This window comes from Dermacentor variabilis, unplaced genomic scaffold (genome assembly GCF_050947875.1).
Source record: "Dermacentor variabilis isolate Ectoservices unplaced genomic scaffold, ASM5094787v1 scaffold_18, whole genome shotgun sequence".
In the NCBI taxonomy this organism is placed as follows: Eukaryota; Metazoa; Arthropoda; class Arachnida; order Ixodida; family Ixodidae; genus Dermacentor; species Dermacentor variabilis.
Window position 1 is genome coordinate 5,487,522 of NW_027460346.1, and position 23,939 is coordinate 5,511,460.

Genomic DNA, 23,939 nt, shown 5'->3' on the forward strand with positions numbered 1-23,939 from the left:
GGATTCGATCCCGCGACCTCGTGCTCAGCAGCCCAACACCATCGCCACTGAGCAACCACGGCGGGTCATAGCGATTTCCAACAAACCCATACGGGCGCAGTGCGGCGGCGCGGATGTCAAAATGCGGAACAGATTAGAACGCTAGCCGTGAACAATAGCGTGACGTCAAGGTTATCGCAGTATATAAGAAGAAGGGCTATCGACGCTAAAAACAGCTGTGTTATCGATGTGACCGACACGTATATTTCGTACATCCGAAGAACAACATGCGTACGAGGAGCGTCGGAAGGAACAGCAAAGAGAATGTAAACGGCGCTGGCGCGAAACGACCACCGAGCAAGAACGTCCCCGCGATGCTGAATGAAAACTACAATCGCGAGCCCGGGCACCTTCGAACGAGCAATGACGCCAGCCTCGCAACGCAAAAAAATGACAACCATTCCACTCTGTGACGATGGAATCGCAGCGAAAACACTTTGCTTTTCGCTTGAGAGCTTCGACTATCGTCTGCTTTCGCTTCCATTCCAAATCTTCACAGTGTAGAATGGTTTTCATTTTTTTAGTGGCAAGACCATCCAGTTGAAACCTTATTTCTTGCGCAGCACTTCCGGATCACCTACTGAGGCGACCGGGGAGGTAATAAAAAATTAGTAAGAAGAAAATAGAAAAGATAGTACAGTACGAAATTCATGGATTTCATTATAGATATGACATCATAGCATAAGTTCAGTTAGAAGTTGAGGTACTGAAATGTCTGGAATAATTAGAATTAGAAATCACTGGTTACCGCGTACTAAAGCACAGAACCGTCTATTTTAGAGACCCGCCACGTAAGGACAACTTTGGCGAAATTCCTGGAAACCCAGAAGTAGAAAGCGGACGTAATGACGTCACTAATGGGGTCCCACAAAAGAAAGTGGCACGATATTTAACCGGCTAATTAATGAAAAATAGTAGCCTCCGTGTTCGATTCGTGCGTTGCGTTCGGCTAAAGTTAACCTAAGGAACACCAACGCCGACGTGCGAGTGCCAGAGACACTTAAGTCAGAGATTACGGTCGCCTACAATTTTTTTAAGACCTGCACAAGCGGCTGTATCCTGAATTGGTGTTCGCTGGGCTGCACGTGATCCAGTGCTGCGGTAATCTGCGGTGATAGTCACTGGCTGCGATCGTGTGCCCGTGCTCCCTTTCAAGCTCTCTTTCTTTCTCTACTTCCTTACCTTTCTACCTCCCCACTCGCTTTCCTCAGTGTAGGGTAACAAACTGGATTTTGCAGCCTGACTTACCCCGTCTTTCTGTCTCTCTCGCTTTATACGTGGGACGTGGCGTGTGCTACTACATTCCATCTGATACCCGAAAGACTATAGGCATACACTGAATTGGCATCCGCCTATGGAAGCATATTGGCCTCGAGGGCCACCACTGGAGAGACCAGCGCTGCTATCGCTATTACGTACGAAGTGGCACCGCGAGACTCACGTTCGCTTCTCGGCCGCAGCCAAAGCTGCTGTCTGGCTGGGTCAATGAAACCTTGACTGTAGGGTTGTAGATAATGCAAGGTATATGTACGTATGGTAAAGAAACTCCCATCGCGGCCCGACGTGCTGCGATGGAGGTCTGTGGGGGCACGGCAGTGCCATCTACATTTCGAGCTGCCGACTTCTCTGTGGAAAAAACTCAACGTATCGCCGTTCTAGACTTGTGCTAAGTCGTGCACTGGCGCCAACTCTCATCACACCGCATTTACTACATACACAGAGCACACAACAGTACAAATCAAGCGTAAGTCAGAATATCCGCCACAACATCGCGTCACAATCCAGCACCAGTTATTTACTGTCCCATTTGTATTTATACGGTATGATATGGCAAACTTTATTGAGGTCCTGCAGATCGTGAGTCATGCCTAAGCGGGCAGCTCCCGCGAGGGAACCGGAGGGCCAACCCTCTCGGCCGCATCGTCGGCCTACTGGACAGCCGAGAGTTGGTCAGCCATAAGAGGGCTGTGAAGAACTGCCTCCCAGCTGGCCGAGCTGTTATCGATGATAGAGCGTGACCGCGTACACCGCGAGAGCGTGTGTTCTAACGTAGCTAGTTCTCGGCAATCACTGCGAGTACCATCGGTGTAAGTATCCGGACAGATTGTATGTAAGAGCGACGGATTGGTACACGTATTCGTTTGCAGTAGACGGAGCGTTAGTGCTTGAGCTCTATTGAGCCGCGGATGAGGAACGAATAGGCTCTACGGCTGAGACAGTAGTGTTTAGTAATCTCGTTGTAGATTGAGCGCATGTACGTACCTGTTCTCTGGGGAGTCGTCTACCAATTGGTCGGGAGTAGCGCGGTGGGCAAGTGCGCGCGCAGCCCCGTGAGCCGGCTCGTTGATGTTGGGAGGAGCACCCTCTATCTGACCTTTATGTGAGGGAAACCAATAAATGAAGTGATGCGTGATTATCTTGGCCTCAAGAAGTCTGGGGGCCTGTTTAGCAACGCGGTGCCTTCTTCAAATGCTCTAACTGCAGACCTTGAATCGCTAAAGATAACATCCCGTGAGCCATAGGCGCCGAACACGGGGGGGGGGGGGGGGCGCTCCGGAGCCCAAGCCCCCTACAGAGTTTTCCGGAAAGGGGAGGTGGCTGAGCCTCCCGCCCCCCCGGGTGCCGAAGCCCCCTTCCCCTACTCCCCAAACAAACGCAGATCTAAAGTCCCATTACCAGAGCTTCTCCACCCGCATCACTTGACGTTTCTTTTGACTTTACCTTTTCACTTGGAATTTTACTGGGCTAATAGCTTACTGCATCAATGTTGACGCGGACGTGCACGGCTTTTAATTCATACTTTCGCTTTATTTCTCCAAATCCTGACAATAGGAGGACACGCGGATTAGAAGCACTAGCGGTGGCTGCCTCATCCGTATTTTCTCACTTGAACATTGTTTTAAATTTCCACTCTAAACTCAATACACAATATATTTAAATATACACACAGGACAAAGTTTATATTTTTGAAAGAGATGCCGCTGGTCAATTAAAAATTATTTCTAAAGGTATAGATGGCCTGTGCCTAGAGAACGAATATGTTGCTGGTATGTTCACCAAGCTTCAAATTGCATTTCGTGCTTTTTTCGCCATGAAAAAAAATAAACTACAGAACTCAGTGACCCCTTAGTCAGAGTCTTCTATCAATGGCATGTGAAATGCACGTGAATGTTGTGTGCACCGGTATTGCTTCTCTTTCGAGTAAGCAATGCTAACGGCTCATGATAGATAATAGTTCTAATAGTTTTCACATTTATTAGGGATGGAAACATCGTCACTTGCATGCAACGTCATAAATATATACAGGGTGTCCCAGTTAATAATCATGCACCAAGATTTTAAAGAAGAGCAATGCGTTACTTGAAGAAAACCTAGTACATATTGTTTGCAGTACAGTGGAGTAGCTGCCAGTAATTGTTTCGTTACTGAGATTTAATTAGGTAGTTGTAATTATTTAAATCGAGGCGTACTGTACTAATTATCAAACTGTCAATGAGGCATTTGTAGGCACAGCCAAGGGTAATCTAACTGCGGTATATTCAGCGACGTACTAATTGCGCACTAATTTTTACTGACTGATAGATAAATCCCGCGAAACATGGAGAATACCACGTCACTGCGCTCCCACCCGGATGAGGTGCGAGCAAAGCCGGGATTTTGAAACATTCTGTGCCTATTACATTGAAATTGAGCGGCGCTTCGGCCGCGTTATCAAGGGGCTTTTGTTATCAGTGTGATCAGTCGGCTTTGAGAGACGGATAATAAGTGTGACTTATAGAAGTGTGAGGAAGGAATAGCTGCGAAGCCACGAAACCTGCTGTTGGTACTCCTTTCGTAGCATTGTAATTAAGTGATGCGCTGCTTGGTGCAGGCTTGCGACCAGGCAGAGCAGTTGCTTTCAATCAGCTTATTTGAGGGTGCTGCTTTATGATGGTGGAGTGAGCGCACTCATGTGGTATTTTCCATATTTCGTGAGGTTTCTTTGCCAGTGTAAAAAATTGTACACAATTTTAGTTAGTCGGCTGAAAACACCGCAGTTAGATGCCATTTCGGGTGCCTACAAATGAGTCATTGACACTTTGAAAATTAGGAAACTACTTCTCGAGTAAGATAATTAACTACAAATACGGAATTGAATATCAGTAACGAAAGAATTACAGGCGGCTACTCCATTATGCTGGACACACTTTGCACTAGGTTTTCTTCGAGTACCGCTACTGCTTTATTTTTAAGTCTTGGTGCATGATATTTTAAGTCTTGGTCTTGGTGCATGAGAGAGGGTTGCAGTTTCGCCGGAAATACGAAACCGTACTAGTGATAGTCAAGTATGCGACAATTAGACGAAGGAAGATTACACTACCGGGAAGGCTCACGCTGTGAAATTGTATTATCTCCTACTATGAGGTCTTGTACGTATATACTCATACAACGCCGTCACTTCAGCGCTCAATTCCTCGAGGTCACACGAAGTTTCTTTAAGTGCATGATATATATATATATGGAATCCATATAATAATTTATGTATTAATTATATATAATTTACGAACCCCATATATATGTATATATGGCGTTCAGAAAGTTCACCCCCCCTCACCCCCCCCCCCCGAAATATTAAAAATCTCGGCCAATTCCATGAGCTCTCCAGCAGGGCTATGGCAATAGCCATTTTTTCTGCATTTCCGAGCCCGTCGTCCGAACCGAGGAAGCATTGGTTATTTTCCGATCATCCACAGTGACGATTGTAAATGTCCGATGTCCCTTACAAGAGGCAGCATCCACAAAGCTGACTATAGCAGACTGTCTATAGACAGTCTATAGACTTATGGTCATACACTTTTTATAGACTAGTCTATAAGAGTCTTGAGTCTATAGACTGTGTATATATTGTCTATAGATTAACGAAAATTCATGCTTGTAGACAATTGTCTGCAGAATGTCTATAGACAAGTGTATAGGCTTATAGTTCTACTTTTGTAGACCGAAGTCTATAGAATGTTCATAGACAAATGTATATAGACTATCTATTGAATATTCCTATAGACCAGTCTATAGACAATCTATAGACTTATAATCATACACTTTTTATAGACTAGTATATAAAAAGTCTGAGTCTATAAACTGTCTATAGATTAATGAAAATTCACGTTTGTAGACAAATGTCCGCAGAATGTTTATGGACAACTATATAGGGTTATACAGTTCTATTTTTGTAGACTGAAGTCTATTGAATGTCTATAGACAAATGTCTATTGATAGTCTATAGACATTCCATAGACTTCAGTCTACAAAAATAGAACTATATACAGTTCTACTTTTGTAGACTGAAGTCTATAAAATGTCTATAAGCAAATGTCTATATACTACCCATAGACATTTGTCCATAGACATTCTATAGACTTCAGTCTACAAAAACAGAACGACATAATCCTATACACTTTCTTCTATGACATTCTGCAGACATTTATCAACAAACATGAATTTTCATTAATCTATAGACAGTCTATAGACACAGACATTTTATAGACAAGTCTACAAAGACTGTATAAGGCCATAAGTCCATAGCTATCTGCTATCTACAAGTTAGTTTACATTTTTGTTTACATGTGGTAGCAAAAAATTTTAAATGTATTTATGCATGTGCACCTGTTACTTTTCATCTGCACTTATGCATTAACGTTAGTAGATTAATAATGCTCATGAAGCAGCTGTACTCTCATATATGTTGCATAAACAAAAAGAATTGAAGTGCTGAATCATGCAGTGCAAAAAAAAAAAGAAAACAAATGCACTGTCATTGAATTAGCTATTTTTATAGCACGATGTAAAGATGAATTTCTTAAAATACACGTCTTATGCTATTATGGAAAGAGACTAAATAGTTACACTACTTCCCCTTGGCAAGCATGGTCGCCAGGCTGGCCTTGACCTTTGTGTCATTAGACCCAAATATGCTGCAGGTGCATGCTGCAAATAAGTAGGTGCAGCAATGTGAGGCAAAAATAACAAGTGTGTATTCTTTATATGTTCATTAAGCAGCTTAATATATTTGCTCAAACCATCTAAGTCAATACTTAATATGGTTTAGCTATGACTAATGACTGCTTGTCAATACAAATCAGTACCATTATACAACGTTTTATTTTATGGTATGGTGAACAATTAAACAGTGACAACTGCTGCTAGTGCCAGCAACGGTATGTTCCCCTTTTATGACTTAACCCATGTACTTAACCCAAATTATTTCTATATTTATTGCTGAAACGTTACCCAGTTGGACTGTCTGTACATTATTTTTGGCTGGTAGGTAAATATGCCCGTGTAGAGGGATATGCGCAGAAGACGTGACTGGAGTATCCACAGTATCATGCGAAAGTTTGTAATTTATTTTGCTTAGTACACATTTAAATGTCTTTCTCAGACTATTAAATGAATGGGTCATTGGCCATAACTTCAACAGAAGGCAGATGGATTGATTGTATTGATATGGTCACTTAGTTTCTTACAGGTAATGAGGCCTCTTGGGCATGCTAACAGGTTTCCAAGTTAGGTATACCACATGAGCACCTGCAATAACACGCAACCACTTTGTGTCATGGCACGACAGATATGCACCTCCTAGGAAACAATACTGATACGATAGTTCGAATGAATGCTATTACAGTAAATTATTTAAGGTGCTCTCAAAGATGAAAAATTTTTCTAGGGTTTCGAGGTTCAGGACTTTTAGTTAACGCAAAAAAACAAAACAAATTGAGTAAGAAATGCCATGTCAGTATGCTTGACTTTCATTTTTTTAATAAATGGGGCCAATTTCCCTCAACTTTTTATGAGGTGAAACGTTTTAAAAATATATTTAAGAGAGATTCTCTGGAAATATTGTATGACATATAACAAGACAGCATACCTATGTGGTCATTTTAAAATTCGCCGATCTTTTTCCAAGCCTTCTCTTGCTGCTTTCATCAAAATTTTCTGGCAATCTATTACATCGGCATCTTAAGTGCAACAAAAAAATATTGTGGTTTAATGCTTGCCAAGTACTGCCAGTCCATAATATTTAGATAAAACGAATAGCACGTCAGTCACTTGACATGCAGTATTAGATTCAACTGAATTGAATCCCTTGTTTAATAAAGCTGACAAGTCTTGGGCAAGTTCGTAATTGATGGCCACACGAGTACAGCACGGAAGACAAGGGCACAGAGACACACACGTAAAGCAAATGCAACAATGTGAGGGAAAACTATTCAATTAGTTATTTTTACGGTTCAATAGTAATTTTCTATATGATTTGCTCTCATCACTTATGACTCTAGTTAACTTTGTTTACCTCTGACTATAGACTACATGGCAATATAAATCAGCACCAGTATTATCAGTACCAGTATCAGTATTATGATGTTTCGTTATGTTGCAGTATGATTAGCAGTTAGACAACCATAATGGTCGCCGGTACCAACAACGATACGTTTCGTTTCAAGACAGGTTCATGTGACACACCAGTGTACTTATAAAAATAAAAGAAATGCGAGAATCCGAAGCAATTCCTATAATAATAATTGCTGAAACAAAGATACCCGGCTGGACTGTGCACATTTTCCAGGTGTTAATGCAATATGCCCGTGCCGAACGAACATGCTCAGCATAGTGACTGCAGTTATGAACAATCACGTTAAGAATTGCAATTTATTTCCGCTTAGAACAGTCTGCAATGTCTCTTTTCTCATACTTCGAGATGAATACATTTGCCACATTTTCAGTAGAATGCCCGTGAATGGGGGCGTATTGATAAGGTTACTTATCAACTAAAACATGTTACGATCTCTTAGGTGTGTTAATAAGGGTAGAACAAGTGTAATGTTCACTACATTATTTGAATAATCTGTGCGTTATCTACTAAAAAAATGCCACCAAATGGATATCTGGCTTTTTTTTTCTTTTGTACAGCGCATATATTATACAGTCTATCGAAGACGACGGCACTAAATGCAACAGTAATGAAAACCGGAACACTTATTACGCACGACAAGGGCTTCATACCATGCACGATTGGCACAATGCGAATCTGCGCCAGCAGCTGCCTAGTGATTAACAGCACGTAAACTGCATAACGCCGAAGCATCGAAAGGTGCTTAATGCTTTTCAAATAGCCCGAAAGATAACTTCTGCTGCTAAGCTGTTTATAAAAGAGACAAAAAAATCTTCCAACTACCGTCAAACGCAATGCCTTCAGTTTGAAACGTTAAAGGGACTAGGACACCAAATTTTGACGCTATAGACCATTTCATCGGGCGAGGAGGGTAGGGCGCGCGGAGAGCCTTTCCTCCTCTCATGGCTTGGGCGATCCGGCGCGGCGCTGCTTGAAAGTATTGCTGTCGCGTGCTGCGGAACGATTTCGAGATGTTTTAGATGGTACTTTGTGAAATATACGCCATGTCCGTTCATATAAGGTTTTCAGGGAAGCCTTTCGGTGCATCGGTAACTACAGTAGGCGGAAATATCTTTTGGGGGCGCAAGAATGTGACGCGCTTTATCAGCCGCGGTGTACGCACATTATGAGTCGCGGTGTGTGTATATGTGTTGTGAACTATTTTGCTTATATCGGTTTTAATTCAACAAAGAAAACCGGTGTCTCTGTATTAGCAGCATGAAATGGTAAATCTGCTCACTATCTGATCGCTTAGCGGAGGGAGTAAAACATAAATCATAAGAGCGCATGCTCGTGCACGGCCAACCTAAGGCAACCATGAAACATCTAAGCGGCAGGCGCTATCAAATATTTGTGATGCACCGGCATCGTTCTCGCGCATTTCAAGTGTAGTAGGCTTGAAATTACCATATGTCTACGCTAGCCTTCCTGCATGAGGCCGATGGCGCTGCTCAACACAGCGATCACTGCGGTTGGTGAACCAGCACGATACATATGTAAGCTGTGCGCTTCGCATTGCCTTTTTGGTCTGTATACAGCCATAATATATGAGAGGGATCGCATAAAAAGAATGCGATGCTTATTTTTGAGGACAATATTTCAGTAATACGTGTGAATGCGTCGTAGAGAACGGAACGTACAAAACCGAAAAAAAATTCGGTTATCATCCTCTTTCTCGAAAAAGCAAGAGAAAGCGGCTAAAGCCGCACAACGTCTATAAATATATAACCGCTGATGCCGTATGCTTGGACCATGCGGTATATAGAACAAAGATATCTGCAATCCAGCACCTACCACTGCTTATAGGACGCTCGCGCAGTTCGTAAACAATCCCTTTGCTGGACAAGCTTAATTCAGACTGTAAGGTATGCTGCTATTACTTGCCAAAACTATTTTATTCAGGGGCGGAAACCTCATCCATCGAACCAAGTAGTCACGCAATGTAACCTGCAGCGAACACTTTGAACGCTTGTCAAAGTATAACATCACAGCTTCTATCGTAGCAGAACGGTACCCACGCTGTTACGATTGTCGCGTATGTTTCATGGCTCCTAAACCGCAGCTTAGAAATAGAGGATAACACTGCAATAAGGTCACATTAGTGATTCAAACATTCAGAAATACACAATTGATCTCCGAGGCTGATTGTAGGCTCAAATATGCGCGCACACATCGCACTGCGTGTTCCGTCCACCTCAACGCCAGCAGAAATTCCGGCCATGACGCCTTAAACCACTTCAGCACGTCTCACAGAACCGTTTACCACGTACAAGACGCACGTCATACTAAACAGACCGCACGACCGCGAAAACAAACGCCAAAACCTACCGCCGAGCGTATACCTGCCATGCAAAAGACCGCTTTCACCCAAGCCAGTATGGCGCTGCTCATAGGCGGCGCCACTGCGTTCACAATATGGCGACGCCTACGAAAAAACGGTCTATAAAAAGCGTGTTGTAGGCTGCTTCCGTATGCAAGGACACCCAGAACGAGGTATTGGACGCTGCAAACATTTCAAAATAATTTTAATTCAGCTCCAAAAAGCCATTAAAAACTCCTTCTCGTAGTCGAGACCCATCGCTAGCGCGCGGCAGTTTCTACGTCACAGAGGAGGAACGAAAATATTGACGTCATAGCACACTAGCACAAAAACGTGACGTATGATGAGTAGCGATGAAATGCCGATTACGAAGCCTGCTGAGCCGAGCGACCGAGCATAGCCTGCACTATGACCGAGCTACAGGCATATAGAAATCCTTTCTTAATGCAAAGAAGGGGTAACGCGCGCAGACACGGACACAAGAGGAGAGAAGTGGACAACACGAACGCCGCACGCCGGCCCGCGAACGGCAAACTGCGTGCGGCGAGTTGCTGTGCGGACTATACACGTTTGAGTGTAACATTAGCCAGCCGACTCCGAAAGGGACCAGTATATGCGGCGTTCGTGTTGTGCGCTTCTCTCCTCGCATAGTCGCATAGTTCGGCGGCAGCTCGGAGCAGTGTCTCGTTCACTTGGCCTTTCTCAATCTGAGGGCCCGTCCGCGGTACCGACACGGCAACTCGCCGCACACCGTTTGCCATTCGCGGGCACCCGTGCGACGGCGGTTTTGCTCGCGAACGGCGAGATTTCCTTGCCGTAGAGAGGACGGGCCCGGGACCCATTTGTGCAGTGGCCGTACGGCGAAGCGGCCAATCAGCGACCGAGGAGTGGTCACTCTGGCACCGACGGCAGCTTCACCGCCTCTGATCGTTCGGCGCCGCCGATATCGTCGCTAGGCCTTTTCCGGTTCACTTCAAAGCTAAAGCTTACGGCGCTTCGGAATGAATCACCGACTCTCACAAGCAGCAATATTTTCTTACCGTTGTTGTCGCTCTTCGCAATAATTATAATAATCGCGACATGCACTTCGAATCGCCAGTTGTTGACCTCTGCTGGCAGAGCACGCGTGTGCGCGAGCAGACGACGCAGCATAGCTTTACGTCACTATTTTTGTGGCCCACGTGACCAAGCCATGTTGCGCTTCCTCCACTGTGACGTCATAGCATCCCCCGGAACCCAGAAACCGAAACCGAAATCGCTCGGTATAATAATGCTATCATTAAAGGGCCCCTGAAACGGTTCGGACAAATTTTGTAGACGCGTAGGGTACAGCTTAAGTAGAACATTCGCACCACAATTTAAGTGAAGCGTTACGTATTAATGGAGCTACAAGCGATTAGAAGTTACCCTCCTCCCCGTCCACGCTTTTCCTCCTCAACTCGTTCGCCGAGCGAGCGGGGCTACGCACCGCCTTCACTGGTCCTGCGTCACGATGCGACGTCACATCGTCCACTTCCGGTTGTTTTGGAGCCCGCCCCCGCCCGCGCGAGACATCTCCGCTAGCCGCTTGGCTGTCGACCCCAAGCGAGAGCTATCGAAGCAGCGTGCGTTGCGAGCATTCTGTCGTAGCGCCGAACGTGTCTGGTATTCCGTTAACCACAGGCAAGCTGGTCATTTCGGCAAATCAATGGAGGCATAAACTCAAGCTGATGAAGGAACTTTGGCGTAGACGTACGTGAGCGGCGTGATCGGTCTACACGGTCCAGACACTTGTTGGCGCAGCGCTTAACCAGCCAAAGAAAGCGCTAATATATTGCTCTAACCAAGTGTAAAACATTTTAAACATTTATAAAAACAACGTGTCGATGATTACATTCCTGCGAAAAATACGCACCAGCAGCAAAGAAGAATACGCTTCGTTGCTGCTACTGTGTATGGTTGCGCTCTATGCCACCAGGTGGCTGCACCGTGCAGACCATTCACATTTGCCCTTCTGCTCATCTCGGCTCATCCCGTTACGGCACAGTCAAGCGGCCAGACCCTGTCCCCTTTAGCTTACGTTTGCCCTAATACGGGACTCGCGAAACGCTGTTGCGTCAGTAATCTGCCGGTGTAAAGTGACGGCCACAAACGCGCAAATCCTGGCGCCGATCGGATAGCGGTAGTCCGATGCGCAGCAGCCAGTTCGCTCGTACGCTGCCTTGCAGAGGGACACGATGTCGCAGCTTGACATATTGCCAGTCGCTACGTTTGCAGTCCACAAGGCAACAAAGTCGAATCATAGTGCTCGCGAAAAGACTGAGACCAACTGTGACCGCGGAGCTCTCGTCAAAATGGAGTACGTTGTAACACAAGCAGACGACACTTGCTGCCCAGACGACACAATGACATCCTAAGGATGTCATAAGGATGTCCGACTTGGGATATAGGTACATCCCAAGGATGTCCCATTTACATCCCGATAACATCCCAAGTGATACAAAAAGAGACTTTTCTGGGATGTCCCAGACTAGGAGGTTATTGGGATCTTCATGGGAGGTATTTGGGACCTTCCTGGGAGGTTATTGGGATGTCCCAGATTGCACCATTTTTGGGAGGTTATTGGGATCTCTTGTAGCTTTATTTTCTTTTGTTAACTGCTTCACACTCTTATGGGACGGCAGTTATGTGAAATCTATTTACTTCAGAAACCAAAAAAACAAAAATACAACAGGAAGTGATCACCAAAAGTATTTATTTCACAGTAAAGCAGTAATTTAGGTGCACTTTCTCAAGAAATGAGAGCGTTGTTGTCCTGTGCTGAAGTTTTGTTCAGTTGCCTTTGTTGCCCTGCTGCTGCCCGTTCTGCGGCATGGCGGAACCAAGACATCGCTGCTTTTTCTATGTTTTTCAGAGTAGCCTCCTCCTGGTTCTGCTTGATATTTTCTATCAGGCAGGCTGCATAAGAAAATAAGTGTCAATGATGCGACGAAAATGACCTATGACAATGCAGACAACGAAAGTGATAATATTGTAGCAGAAGACTTACTGCACAGTAGCTTGCAAATATTCAGCTCACAAAACTTCATTTTGCCTTTTGCACCATACCAACTGAATTGTTTTGCCACATCCCACGACATCACACTCTTTAAGATGCGTGCCGTCTTCTGGTTGATGGTGTCACCACCTTGGACAACCATGTGTCTTTTCTGGCAGAAAATGAAATCAGGAATAATCAGTAAATCACTCGCATGTTAGAATAACGCTCTGTGAAAAAAAAAACGAGCTTGCCCCCCGTTTCGCGGAAAACAGTAAGAAAATTAAGGCAAACAGCTTCATTACCATTCGAAGCTTTGCTTCCTTGTTCACCCCAAGTTCAGCATCCCAATCAAGCATGTCTCTTGGGGTCAAAAATGGCAGCTGATCCGGAAGGTTTTGGTTCTCCGGGCATGCTTCTTCAGCATTATTCTTCAGCTGTGCCAAGAGCTGTGTGTGTGCCTGTTGCACAACCTTAATTGTATTAAGGGTGGACAATATCCTCTCCATAAAGGCTGAAAAAATATTTTCTCATCAAGATCAGTTATGTCAACATATCTGCGATGCTCATACAGAACTATTGAAAGTCAGCAGTGCCTCATTTAGCAATGCATGTGTATTGAAAAAGTGAAGAAGTATGCTGGCAAGAAATCGCTCATTACAAACAGCAGAATGTTGAACAGTGCCACATGACACAAAACAAGCCCAGGCGGCATTTCATCCTATGCGTCTTATCTGTGTGCTGTGTCACACTGCTCAAAATTTAGGTGTTTGACAAGATCTACCAACCACGCCATTTAAAGCAAACATGAGAGGTCAAACATTGACATCATACCAAGCAGTTGCGGATCCGTTCTTGATCCTGAGGAAGTGGTAGATGGGCCTGAAATTGAGTGACACCATGCATGAATTACCCTTATTGCAAGCTCCAGAAAGATAACTCTGGAAGCATGCAAGGTGACTGTCCTGGAAAGTACAAATGCATATTTGAACAATTCCAATAAAAGTGTCGTGAAAGAATTGGCATTCACCAGCTTGAAGACTCGATGGCACACTTTCGGTTTCGTGTTCACCAGCTCTTCCGAACGAAGGCCTAGGACTCGCAGATGCACCTGAAATCACGGGAAAAAAGGCTGCATCTATGCATACGCTCAACACACAATAAAAAAAGTGGTGAGCAGCACTAACATATCACGACTGAGCTGTTGCGTGCATCCTTGTGGCGAATGAGTCAAATTTACTTTGTGATGCATTAGGAAACATATACACAAGTTGCTTTGCCAAGAGCAATATCGTGCTTACAGTGAAGACAAAGGATTTGGTATTTAGCATTAACATAGGGGAACTCAAGGTTACTTTCTTGCAACAATAATGCTTCATATTGGCAACACATTAGAAACTTAAATCAAAATCTACTTGGCATACTTTGCCATGTCAGTTTTTTTTTACATTTTTAAGTTGAAGTGAAAAAGATGCACAATACCTGCAGAGCGTTTCTTTCTGTGTCGTCCAGGCATCTTGAATGACGCGTGGGCAGCAGCTGAGTCGTAGCCACCTGAAATTGTCATTTCAATACAATGCTTTTAACCTATCCCCACACACAGCTTTGTGCTGGGACGCGTGTTTGTAAGTGCTTATACTATGCTAAGTTTTGGTTAAGATGGTAGACTCCCAGTTTATAGCACAATGTAACTGCCCAAGAAGAACAGACAGTTGATATGCTTAAGGTTTCTGAACTCATAACTCAATCTCTGCCTTGAGGCAGCTTTGGGGAAGTGTGAATTTGGGAAAGTGTGTGTGTATTTCATGTGCGCGCACTTGCACACAAACAAATTAAGAAAACTTCTTTCGTACCAATGTTTGTTACCAGTTGAGGTGGTGTTGGCGGCCTAGGAGGGTGATAGTTCGAGTCATCACCCGAGTCGTCAGTAGTGTCTTGCTCACTACTGTAATCAGAAGCCAAGGCACTTCGTTTTTTTCTTTTTCCGCGTCCCAGTTCTTCTTCGCAGCTCATGTCCGAATGATATTGCAGGAAATTCTGCTTCTCACATGCCTTTTCGTAAGTGTCTGAAAAAGGAAACCTTTACAATAGGAAATCCCACAAGCAATTGTGCGACCTTACCAGCCCAGGATTTCACCACACAGTTGGCTTGTGTCCAACTAGGAGTAGGTGCAGCACCCTCAACAGTGGCTCTACGCCGCTGCGATGAATTTTTCAACGTAGGCCAATATGTCCTATTTCTTTTTGGATTCAACCACGAACCGTGAACAACTGCCAAGCTGCAGTCCTCCTCAGGGAACTCTACGACGGCAAACCTGTCAACTTAAAGGAAAAAGTGAAGTACAGTATCCTCCCATAGCTCAAAGACATCAAAGGAAAGACAACGAACATACACAACTGAATATATCGGCCTGTTTTACAAGTTGAGCATATACAAAGTTGTGAACGTACAATTGATTCCGATTTTGACATAATTAAGAGATCAGGAATACATTTCTCACATTAGTACAAGCAAAGCGAATGAATTTTTTTAAATGGCAATAAAAGCAAACATTGAACGGTTAAAACAGAAACAGAAAAATAGTAAATAGAAGTGTAAGAAATCACTGCAGGTGTCGCATTGGAAATACGGCATGCTTTCTGCCAAAAGGAAGTCTCACACATTTCAGTGTGATATCCGAAACAGGCCAAAAGTGTATGTCTGAAAGATTAGAAGCCAAAAATATGTTAATGAGAGAGGATTTGCATGGATAAGTATAAAGGTCTTCCAATTTCTGGTACTTCCTCCCAACAAGCACAGGCATGTGGCTCACAGCACACACTGCAAAGTTTTCAACTTTGACAATGCTACCATCATTTAGCATGCATGTGCAGTCCCTCTTGTTCACTTTTATGGTGGCATCTTGAGAAAATAGGAAACCTTTGTACTGAGGTCCTACACAACCTAGTGGAAGTGGCCCATTATCATGCCTCATCAGCAGTTTTTCCTTTTCTGTGAAGCATACAGAGCCTGAATCAAGAGCAATACAAGTTTCTGGTCTGCTGGACATGCTACCCAATGCCCGCTCTTCCATAATTCGATTGTAAAGTTGCTGAAGAGGCTTTTCAGGCTTTCTAACATACTTCTTTAGCCTAGGCATGTAATTTTCGAAGGGGAATGCACTGTAACCATGCAGAGGTCCATGAACTCTAACATCGTCTACGACATGAACCAAACAGTGGACATTGAGTGAAACAGCATGCTCACCATATATTTCAATGAACACTTTAACAAAATGCACAAGCAACCTTTCTGCATACTCCAAGTTCCGAGTGCATGACAGCGGGCTACACAGAATGCTCATGGCGACGTGCAACACCATAAAATTGTCTGCCAGATTATCAGGTATCCTTGACTTCAGGACCACAGGGCCAGTGTACAGCATAAGAAGCCGGAACTCTGAAGCCTTCCACCTGTCAATGTCTGACAAGCTTCTCGGCTTTCGAGACATCTCTGATGGCACATAGTGCCGTATTTCAGTACTTGCTCCTGACACAGACTCTCTTGATCGTTTTCCTATTCTATAGGTCTTTTCTCCTTTAATCCAGAGCAGCAGAAGTTTACGAACAACACCTAAGCAAGTCAGGTGCATATAGTCAAGTGGAACCTGCCTAATCAAGTCAATGGGAAGATCCTTGAGGATTGTGTCCATAATATGGTGATCTTCCTGATCTACATTACGAAAGCTTGCATCTGTTCGCAATGGGGCATCGAGTTCAGGGAAGCACATACGACCATGCTTATGATTCCCTTCGGTAGTGCATTTCGGACAGCTGAAGTATCCACTGTGACCCTTAATGCCCAGAATATAAGCCTTAGCAGGTGCATCACAGATTATTGCACCAAGTTCTACATGGATCAGTTGGCTTCCAACAGTAACACCATGATGCAGGGCTATTTTCAAGTCAAACACAAACTGCTGTAGGAATGTGTTAGGCTGCAAAGCCTTAGACTGGCCATAATAAATGCCAATTGGAAATGGCTTACTGCTTTCACAATTTGCTGCTCTGCAGAGAATAGGCCAGAACTGGTCTCGTGTGCTTTTTGTCAAAGGTAGTCCATCTACATTCACATGGAGTATGAGTGGGTCAGGTACAGGCAGAACATTTTTCAATGCCTCCTGAAGGCCCTCAGTTAAACCAAAATGACAATACTGGCCTGAACCCATTGGTTTAACACCATATGCTAACCTTGGCGTTGACAAGAGAGCTCTGGCAGATTTCGGGAGGCCAGAAAAGCAAGCATGTGAGTGCATAACCTGCAATAAATGTGTGATGGTAACATGGGGCACATCTCTCTCTATGCACCAGACCTGCAGCTTTTCTTTGAAGGAAACTGTGTTTGGCTGGTCTCCTTGGGACAATGCATTATCACCTAGGGAGCACATTTGTTCAACAGTTGAATTACAAGGCCCACCATCTCTCGGAGGGCTGTCAAGACATGCACGAACTTCGTCGGTGCTCACATCTGCCTCCGGAAGTTCAAGTGGAGTAAGAATATCGCAACTAGGCCCACCACCACTCTCGGACAATGAATGCTGAAACGACTCGGCAGCGGGCCTTACCACACCGTCTGTAGTGGAATAGGTACCCGGGGCTTCAGTTAGGCACGAATCTGCTACTTCAGCAGATAATATTAAGTTAAGGTCTTCCTGCACGGCGCGGCGCACGCGCCGGTATACAGTCATTCTGGGCAGTGCAGCCATATGTTCAAGATAGCTGTGTCAAACGTACACACGTGTCCAAGAACACCCAGTGGAATCTCTATTGGGCTAACAGTTTCAACAATGCACAGACATTAATCGGATGCTATAATTTCCGCGGAAGGCAAAGCAAAGAATGACATCACCTAAACTTACTCCCACTGGCCATTTTGCCGTCCACGTGTCCACAATCAGCATGCGCCAACACTAGAAAAGGAAAACAAAGAAAACGTGTGAAAGATGCTAATAATGCATACTAATGCCCGTGCATTAATCACTAGGGTTCAATACATAAAGCACTTACCTCGAAGCTGAAGAACGCAGGGACTCAGTTCCAAAAACCTTGTTGCGATACTGGATATGTTAGCACTAATGAAACACGTACTGTAGTGCTGTTTGCGTGCGGCCTAACCCGATCCAAACGTCAAACGCCGCGGAATGTACCAGCAGTGTTGCCTAAAGTCCCTCAGTGTTGCCATGGCGTCGCGATGATAGCGATGGCGCTGGTCATTACACGCCGAACTCGCACCTTAAAAATAAATATTGCAATGTTATTACTTTTGCTATGTAACTACCTATACTTCTATAAAGAATAATTTATTTTGGAGCTTAAAATATGTTTTTCTTTCTTTTTTTGACTTTTAGTAATGCGAAACCACGGCCTGTTCAGCCGTTTCTATGCTTTGAGTATGCGGCGCGTGTGCAAAACACGTACGGCTGCCAGCGGCAGCACTATCGGTGTAGCAATTCATTGTAGGAAGAAACAAATGAGCACAATATATTTGCATTTAACCACATTCGCGGAGTTTATACTTCGCGTAAAATTATATTCCACATTTTTGCATGACCGCTGCGCCGCGCGCGCGCCAGCGCCACGTCGAAGCCGGGAAATATTGGAGTTCCAGATAAACAATGACAATTAGGTATGCAAACATCAATTGTCACTGCTTTCTGACATTACTGCACTAATGTAATGGTGGTGCACTCCCATATACACGAGGGCACTAGTTTGAAGTCCCAATTAAAGCCCACCATGGATATTTTTGGGATGATCCCAACGTCTACGTCCCTAGGATGTTCTCGGGAGCTCCATGTTTGGACGTGGGATGTTTGGATGTTTTTGGGACATCCCTGGGATATCGTGTGTCGTCTGGGTGTGTGCCGGAAGTGCTTAAGTGTACTGAAAAATTGTTCTTGTGCATTCTCTTTATGCTACTTTCTTTTCATAAAAACAAATTAACTAACATTCCAACTATTACGAAGATCATTTGTTTACCATAAAGTTGGAAAAATTATCGATCACGCGCCCTGGTCAGCCAATCGGATAGCTCGCCCCACTGACGTCGTATGGGTGATTTCGGTCATATGGGTAGGGGCGGCTTAAAATTCCGCCGAGCACTGCGCTGCGATCGGCAGCGATGTGCATTTTTAAAACCTTATAATAAATTACACGTTTTACGCAGAGCACTTAGATGTGTCAATTAATGATCAGAAGGACCTACTCTAACGACTCAGTACGTTTGTAGAAAATCGTCAAAAGCGTTTCAGGGTCCCTTTAAGTTATTTATCGGATGTATATGAATCCCGCTGTGTGTATCGTGCTCCCTGAAGCATGACGCAACGTTTGAATCAACAAACGCATGAACGAAAATTTTGATGTCTCCACCCCTTTAAAGGTGCTTCCCGGAGCGACTAATTTATTGTTTTCTAATTCTTTTGGCTAAGTTGCGAGTGCCTGAGCTTATCGCAGGTTTCATGCTCCAAAAGCGATTGTGGTGGCATATATTTAGATTGGGTGAATTTAGATATTTCTTCAAGCCTCGTGTTTTGCTTGCGGTAACTTCCCAAAATTATTTAGATTGGTTGCCAGGAACCTTAAAGATACTGCTACTTTTAAACTATACGAAAACGGCAGCGCACACACTGCTGATGCATGCCCCGCAAACATGGCCTTTCATCCGAGTACGCGAGCAGTTATTCAACTATACGTCTCTGTTTGAAAATTCTTCATGCTAACACAATTTCGAGATATATACGTAAAGCGTGTCACGAGAATTTCACTACACATGCGGCGCAGCATTCATCGCGGCCAGATCGAGCGCCACGAAATGATATCTACCACACTGGCTGCTCAACACACACAATCTGCTTAGTGGCAGCTAATTATCAAGTTAAAACATGGTGTACTTCCTTTCTTTACGCACATCAACTATGCCGCTAAAATCAACAAGCCCGTGCGATCGCTCGCCGTAAAACATTCCGTATAGTAGAAGCGAGAACAAGAGCGCGTTATCAAATCATGTCAACGACAAACCGACACTATACACGAGTCGCCTGCGCTACATGCAGCCGGTTCGCGCTACGAAATGCGCTCACCTAACCATGAGCTATTGACGCAAAACATCTTTGCTAAAGCTTACCGTTCAATGTAGTTGACGTGTGATGCCACAAAGAAGACACGCATACACAGACACCAACGTTCAGGCAGACACCGCACACCGCTACAAGCGTTTGCGTGGCTGGCACACTCGTTGAGAATTCAAATTGACGCGGACAGATGGCGCTCCGCGATTGCGCAGGCTAAAGACCCTCAATGATTTTAGCGCAGGCTAAAGCCCCTTAATAATTTGAAAGTAGTGACACTCTCCTCCTCGCGGCACTTTCCTCCTCGATTCTCCTCGCCCGCCGACTGCGCACGACACGCTTTTTCTCCTGAGCTCCCGCGGACGGACCACAGCATTATACGGACGCGTGTTATATTGGGCCAGTTGCGCGCCCCAGTGGTGTTGAAAATTTTTAGAAATGCTGATAACTGCATCGATAATGCTGAAGGCAACATTTATGAGGAGGTTCGTTTTTTCTGAAAGCCGTATGAACGGGACATACTGATGTAAAAGAAGCTTTGAGGCGAGTTCTCCAGAATTCTTTTCTGCCACATGATGAGATGCTTTACTTCGTGCGTTTGACCTAGTATTGCTTGTGGCATATCCCTTTGTGTGGGGCTTATAAACGAAAGCGCTCGATCTCCGTTTCAAGGTCGCGTAGTGAGCTACAGAAAATATCACGTGAACGAAGGAATGCCGGAAGCGAACGAAAGCATGCGCAGCCATGTATAAGAGATTAGTACTGATTAGCAAAGTAATGGTTGATTAGTGATTGAATTAAAGCGTATTGAGGAGGATTAAGGTGTATTAAAGAGAATTGAGGTGCATTAAAGTCTATTGAAGTGGATTAGGGTGAATGAAGGTGGGTTAAGGTGCATTAGGGAGAATTATGGTGGATTAGGTTGGATTAAACTGAATGAAGAAGGATTATGGTGGATTAAGGGGTATTAAGGTGCATTAAGGAGGATTAGGGTGAATTAAGGTCGATGAAGGAGGGTTAAGGTGGATTAAGGTCGATTAAGGTGCATTAAGGGGGATTAGGTAGACTAGGGTGAATTAAAGTGAATGAAGGAGGATTAGGGTGGATTAAAGTCGGTGAAGGTGGATTGGGGTGGATTATGAATAATTGAGGAGGATTACGGTGGATTAAGGTCAATTAAGGAGTATGAAGGTGGATTAAGGCACATTAGGGAGGATTAGGGCCGATTAAGAGAGACGATTGATTATTGTGGAATAAGGTTTATTACACTAGGATTTACAATCTTAATCCTTCTTAATCCGTGTTCATGCACCTTAATTCACGTTAATCCTTCTTAATACACCCTAATTCACCTCCATCAACCTTAATCTATCCGAATCCATCCTAATCGGTCTTAATCCTCCTTCATCAACCCTAATTCACCCTAATCGACATTAATCCTTCTTCATCCACCTTAATCCTCCCCAATACTTGTTCATGCACCATAATCCACTTAATACACTCTAATCCACCTTACTCCTCCTAAGACACTGTAATGCACCTGAATCTTCCTTAATCCACCCTAATTCAATCACTAATTAATCATTAATTAATTTGGCTAATCATTCTCTTATGCAGGGGTGGACATGCTTTGGGTCGCCTCTGGCCATCCTTGGGTCACGTGATATTTTCTGTTCACAGCGCGACTTTGAAACAGATCTAAAGGCTTTCGCCTTAAAATTTTAAAGAAACGCAATGTGGACTAGCTAGTGCTCATCACCTGCAAACCACGGGTATACTTGCCACTAATTTTTTCAGGGCTTGCATTTACTGCATCCGATCGACGTAAGCTAGAAATAATAGCTCCTCTACAAGCTGCTATTTCAGTTTTCAGTAAAAGTGGAAAGGAGGATCTATAGTGCTGCGTTTCCGGAATAACAACAGTTGGCGACGTGCAAGGTGATGGAGCCGCTGCAGAATATTAAGCATACTGAGGACAATCGCATTTTTATTCAACGTACAAATTGCCGCAACAAAACGCTGGTGAGAAGGCCGAAAGAATGAAAAAAATGCGGCATTACAGAATGCTTTGCTACTAGCAATAAGAAAGACACTTCTCCTCGCAAACAACGCTGTTCTTTGTCGGAACAAAGTTTTTTCGGCCAGTGTTATGCAGCCACTGCTTCCTGCGCAAGCCCTAACGCTTTCCTTGTGGTATCAAAAAACGGCATAACCATCTTCAGGCTTCTTGCTGCAGTTATATGCGCAACAGCACGGCATAGCGCTAGCACAAAGAGCAGGAAACACAGTGTACAACGTTCGTTACGCCGAGCTAAAGCACCGAGCCAGCCGAGCCGAGGAGAAAAATGGCGCGAACGAAAAAGAAAGAAACATAAGCAAAACGCAAGGTCCGCGCGTTTCCAAGGGCAACGGCAGGGAGACCAATCGTCGTGTAGAAAAGCGGGGGCAAAACTGGCTGCCGCGGAGGGGACGCGCAAGGGGTGAGGAGGAGGCGAGGAGGTCGCGCGGCGGCGGCAGAGTTCCAAAGAGTGGCGCTACTTTCAAATTATCAAGGGACTTTAGCGCAGGCTAGTGTTCCTGTATATGCTGCCGCAGGGAGCAGAGTTGCGCATAGGTCCGCCGTCGTGCTCCAGCTCTGCAGCGAAGCCCCTCCTCGCGCGCGCAGGAGACAAATGCCGCGCGGTGTTCCGCCTTTTTTCTCTAGTGGTCGCGAGCTACAAGCGCCAATTGTTCGCAGGCGCCTAGCAAAGGGCACTTCTTGATGCAGGCTACGCTCGAACGAGTCATTCGTGCAGCCGGAGGGGGTGGGGTTCCAACCATATACAAACACACGCACGAACGTACAAATAGGGGGTAGGACCGCCTTCGAGTCCCTAAAATAAAATACTCCCGTGGCTCGAACAGCTCCAAAGTTCGCTTGCAAACGCGCATTACGTTGCCACAAAAAGTGGTGCAATGATGTTCAGCATGCATATGAAGTTGTCTTGTCATTGTCAGAAGGCAAGAAATGTTTTAAACGATGTTTAAAGAAAACTCCACACACGTAAGGTGGACACTTAGCGCATTTTGGCTGCCGAAACCAGCCGATTAATGACCGTCGCCAAGAGAGCTATCGTGCCTGCAGTTACGTCAGTGACCGTTAACAGAGCGTCATTTATCACTAACCATCGTTCACAACAGCTGCACGTTTTCGATACATGCGGTGCAGACACAGATTTAAGCGCATTTCAAATGTTCACATGCGCACATTTTAAGCAAAGCTTACTTTTACGATTCATTCATACCGCAGACTAATCAGCTATTTAGTTGCAGCAAATCTGCAAGTAGAAAAAGATTCAAGATGCAAGAGCTTCTAGATCAAATTTATTTCATACAAGAGAATGGATGAACAACGGCTGCTGGCGGCAGGCCAAGTGTGCTGGTTCTTGGAACCCTGGGGGGCAGAATTCAAAGCAACTGGAAAGGCAACGAGCTATTAAGAGTAACAACAGGTTATTTTTATTGCACTAATCACATCAAGATGGCAAACTTGTAGAGTAATTATGCACACAGTGCAGATTGTAATATGACAAGACATTTTTCTTGATCTCTTGCCACTCAGAGGAGAGCCAGTAGTTGAAGACACTGTAGCAAGTCAATGAAATCATTGAAGCAGGCTTTGGGCAAAAATCCAGGTTACAAAGCTTTGTGACCTATCGCATCAGATGCAAGGAAAGTTTACGTCATTGAACAGTGCATTCACTCCACTCACGCCCACAGGAAACAGCATTCACCAAAGCACAACGTAGATTTCCAGCGTGTTTAATTGAACGACAAGTTTTTGTTCCACTGGCTGATACTTGATACAAGCTAGCACACATACTATTCCGGCTTAGCTTCTATGGCAGCAATTAGTTAACAAAACAAATAAGCCTATGCACTTCAAGACAATAAATTGACTAGAATCAATTTTACTGTTCTCAAAACTTCACACGCAGAAGGAATATATCACAATTATCACAGCTAGAGAGCTAAATATGCATATGCCAA

At 44.5% G+C, this 23,939-nt stretch overlaps 1 protein-coding gene across 2 annotated transcripts; it reads right to left on the reverse strand.

The window, feature by feature from the left end:
* Positions 1-12,501: 12,501 nt before the first annotated feature.
* Positions 12,502-18,124, reverse strand: LOC142568328 (uncharacterized). 2 transcript variants are annotated; one of them, XM_075678335.1, is made up of 10 exons: positions 17,851-18,096; positions 17,703-17,753; positions 14,926-15,126; positions 14,658-14,870; positions 14,287-14,358; positions 13,835-13,915; positions 13,639-13,686; positions 13,110-13,318; positions 12,817-12,976; positions 12,502-12,725 (listed from the first exon to the last, which is right to left on the reverse strand). In XM_075678335.1, exons 2-10 carry the CDS (start codon positions 17,713-17,715, stop codon positions 12,559-12,561), a joined length of 1,164 nt encoding a protein of 387 aa, XP_075534450.1. In that variant the 5' UTR covers positions 17,716-17,753; positions 17,851-18,096; the 3' UTR covers positions 12,502-12,558. The 2 variants fall into 2 exon arrangements, with proteins under 2 accessions (XP_075534450.1, XP_075534449.1); XM_075678334.1 differs by lacking the exons at positions 12,502-12,725; positions 12,817-12,976; positions 13,110-13,318; ... (2 more) ...; positions 14,287-14,358; positions 14,658-14,870 and having other exon boundaries at positions 15,007-17,753; positions 17,851-18,124.
* Positions 18,125-23,939: the final 5,815 nt, after the last annotated feature.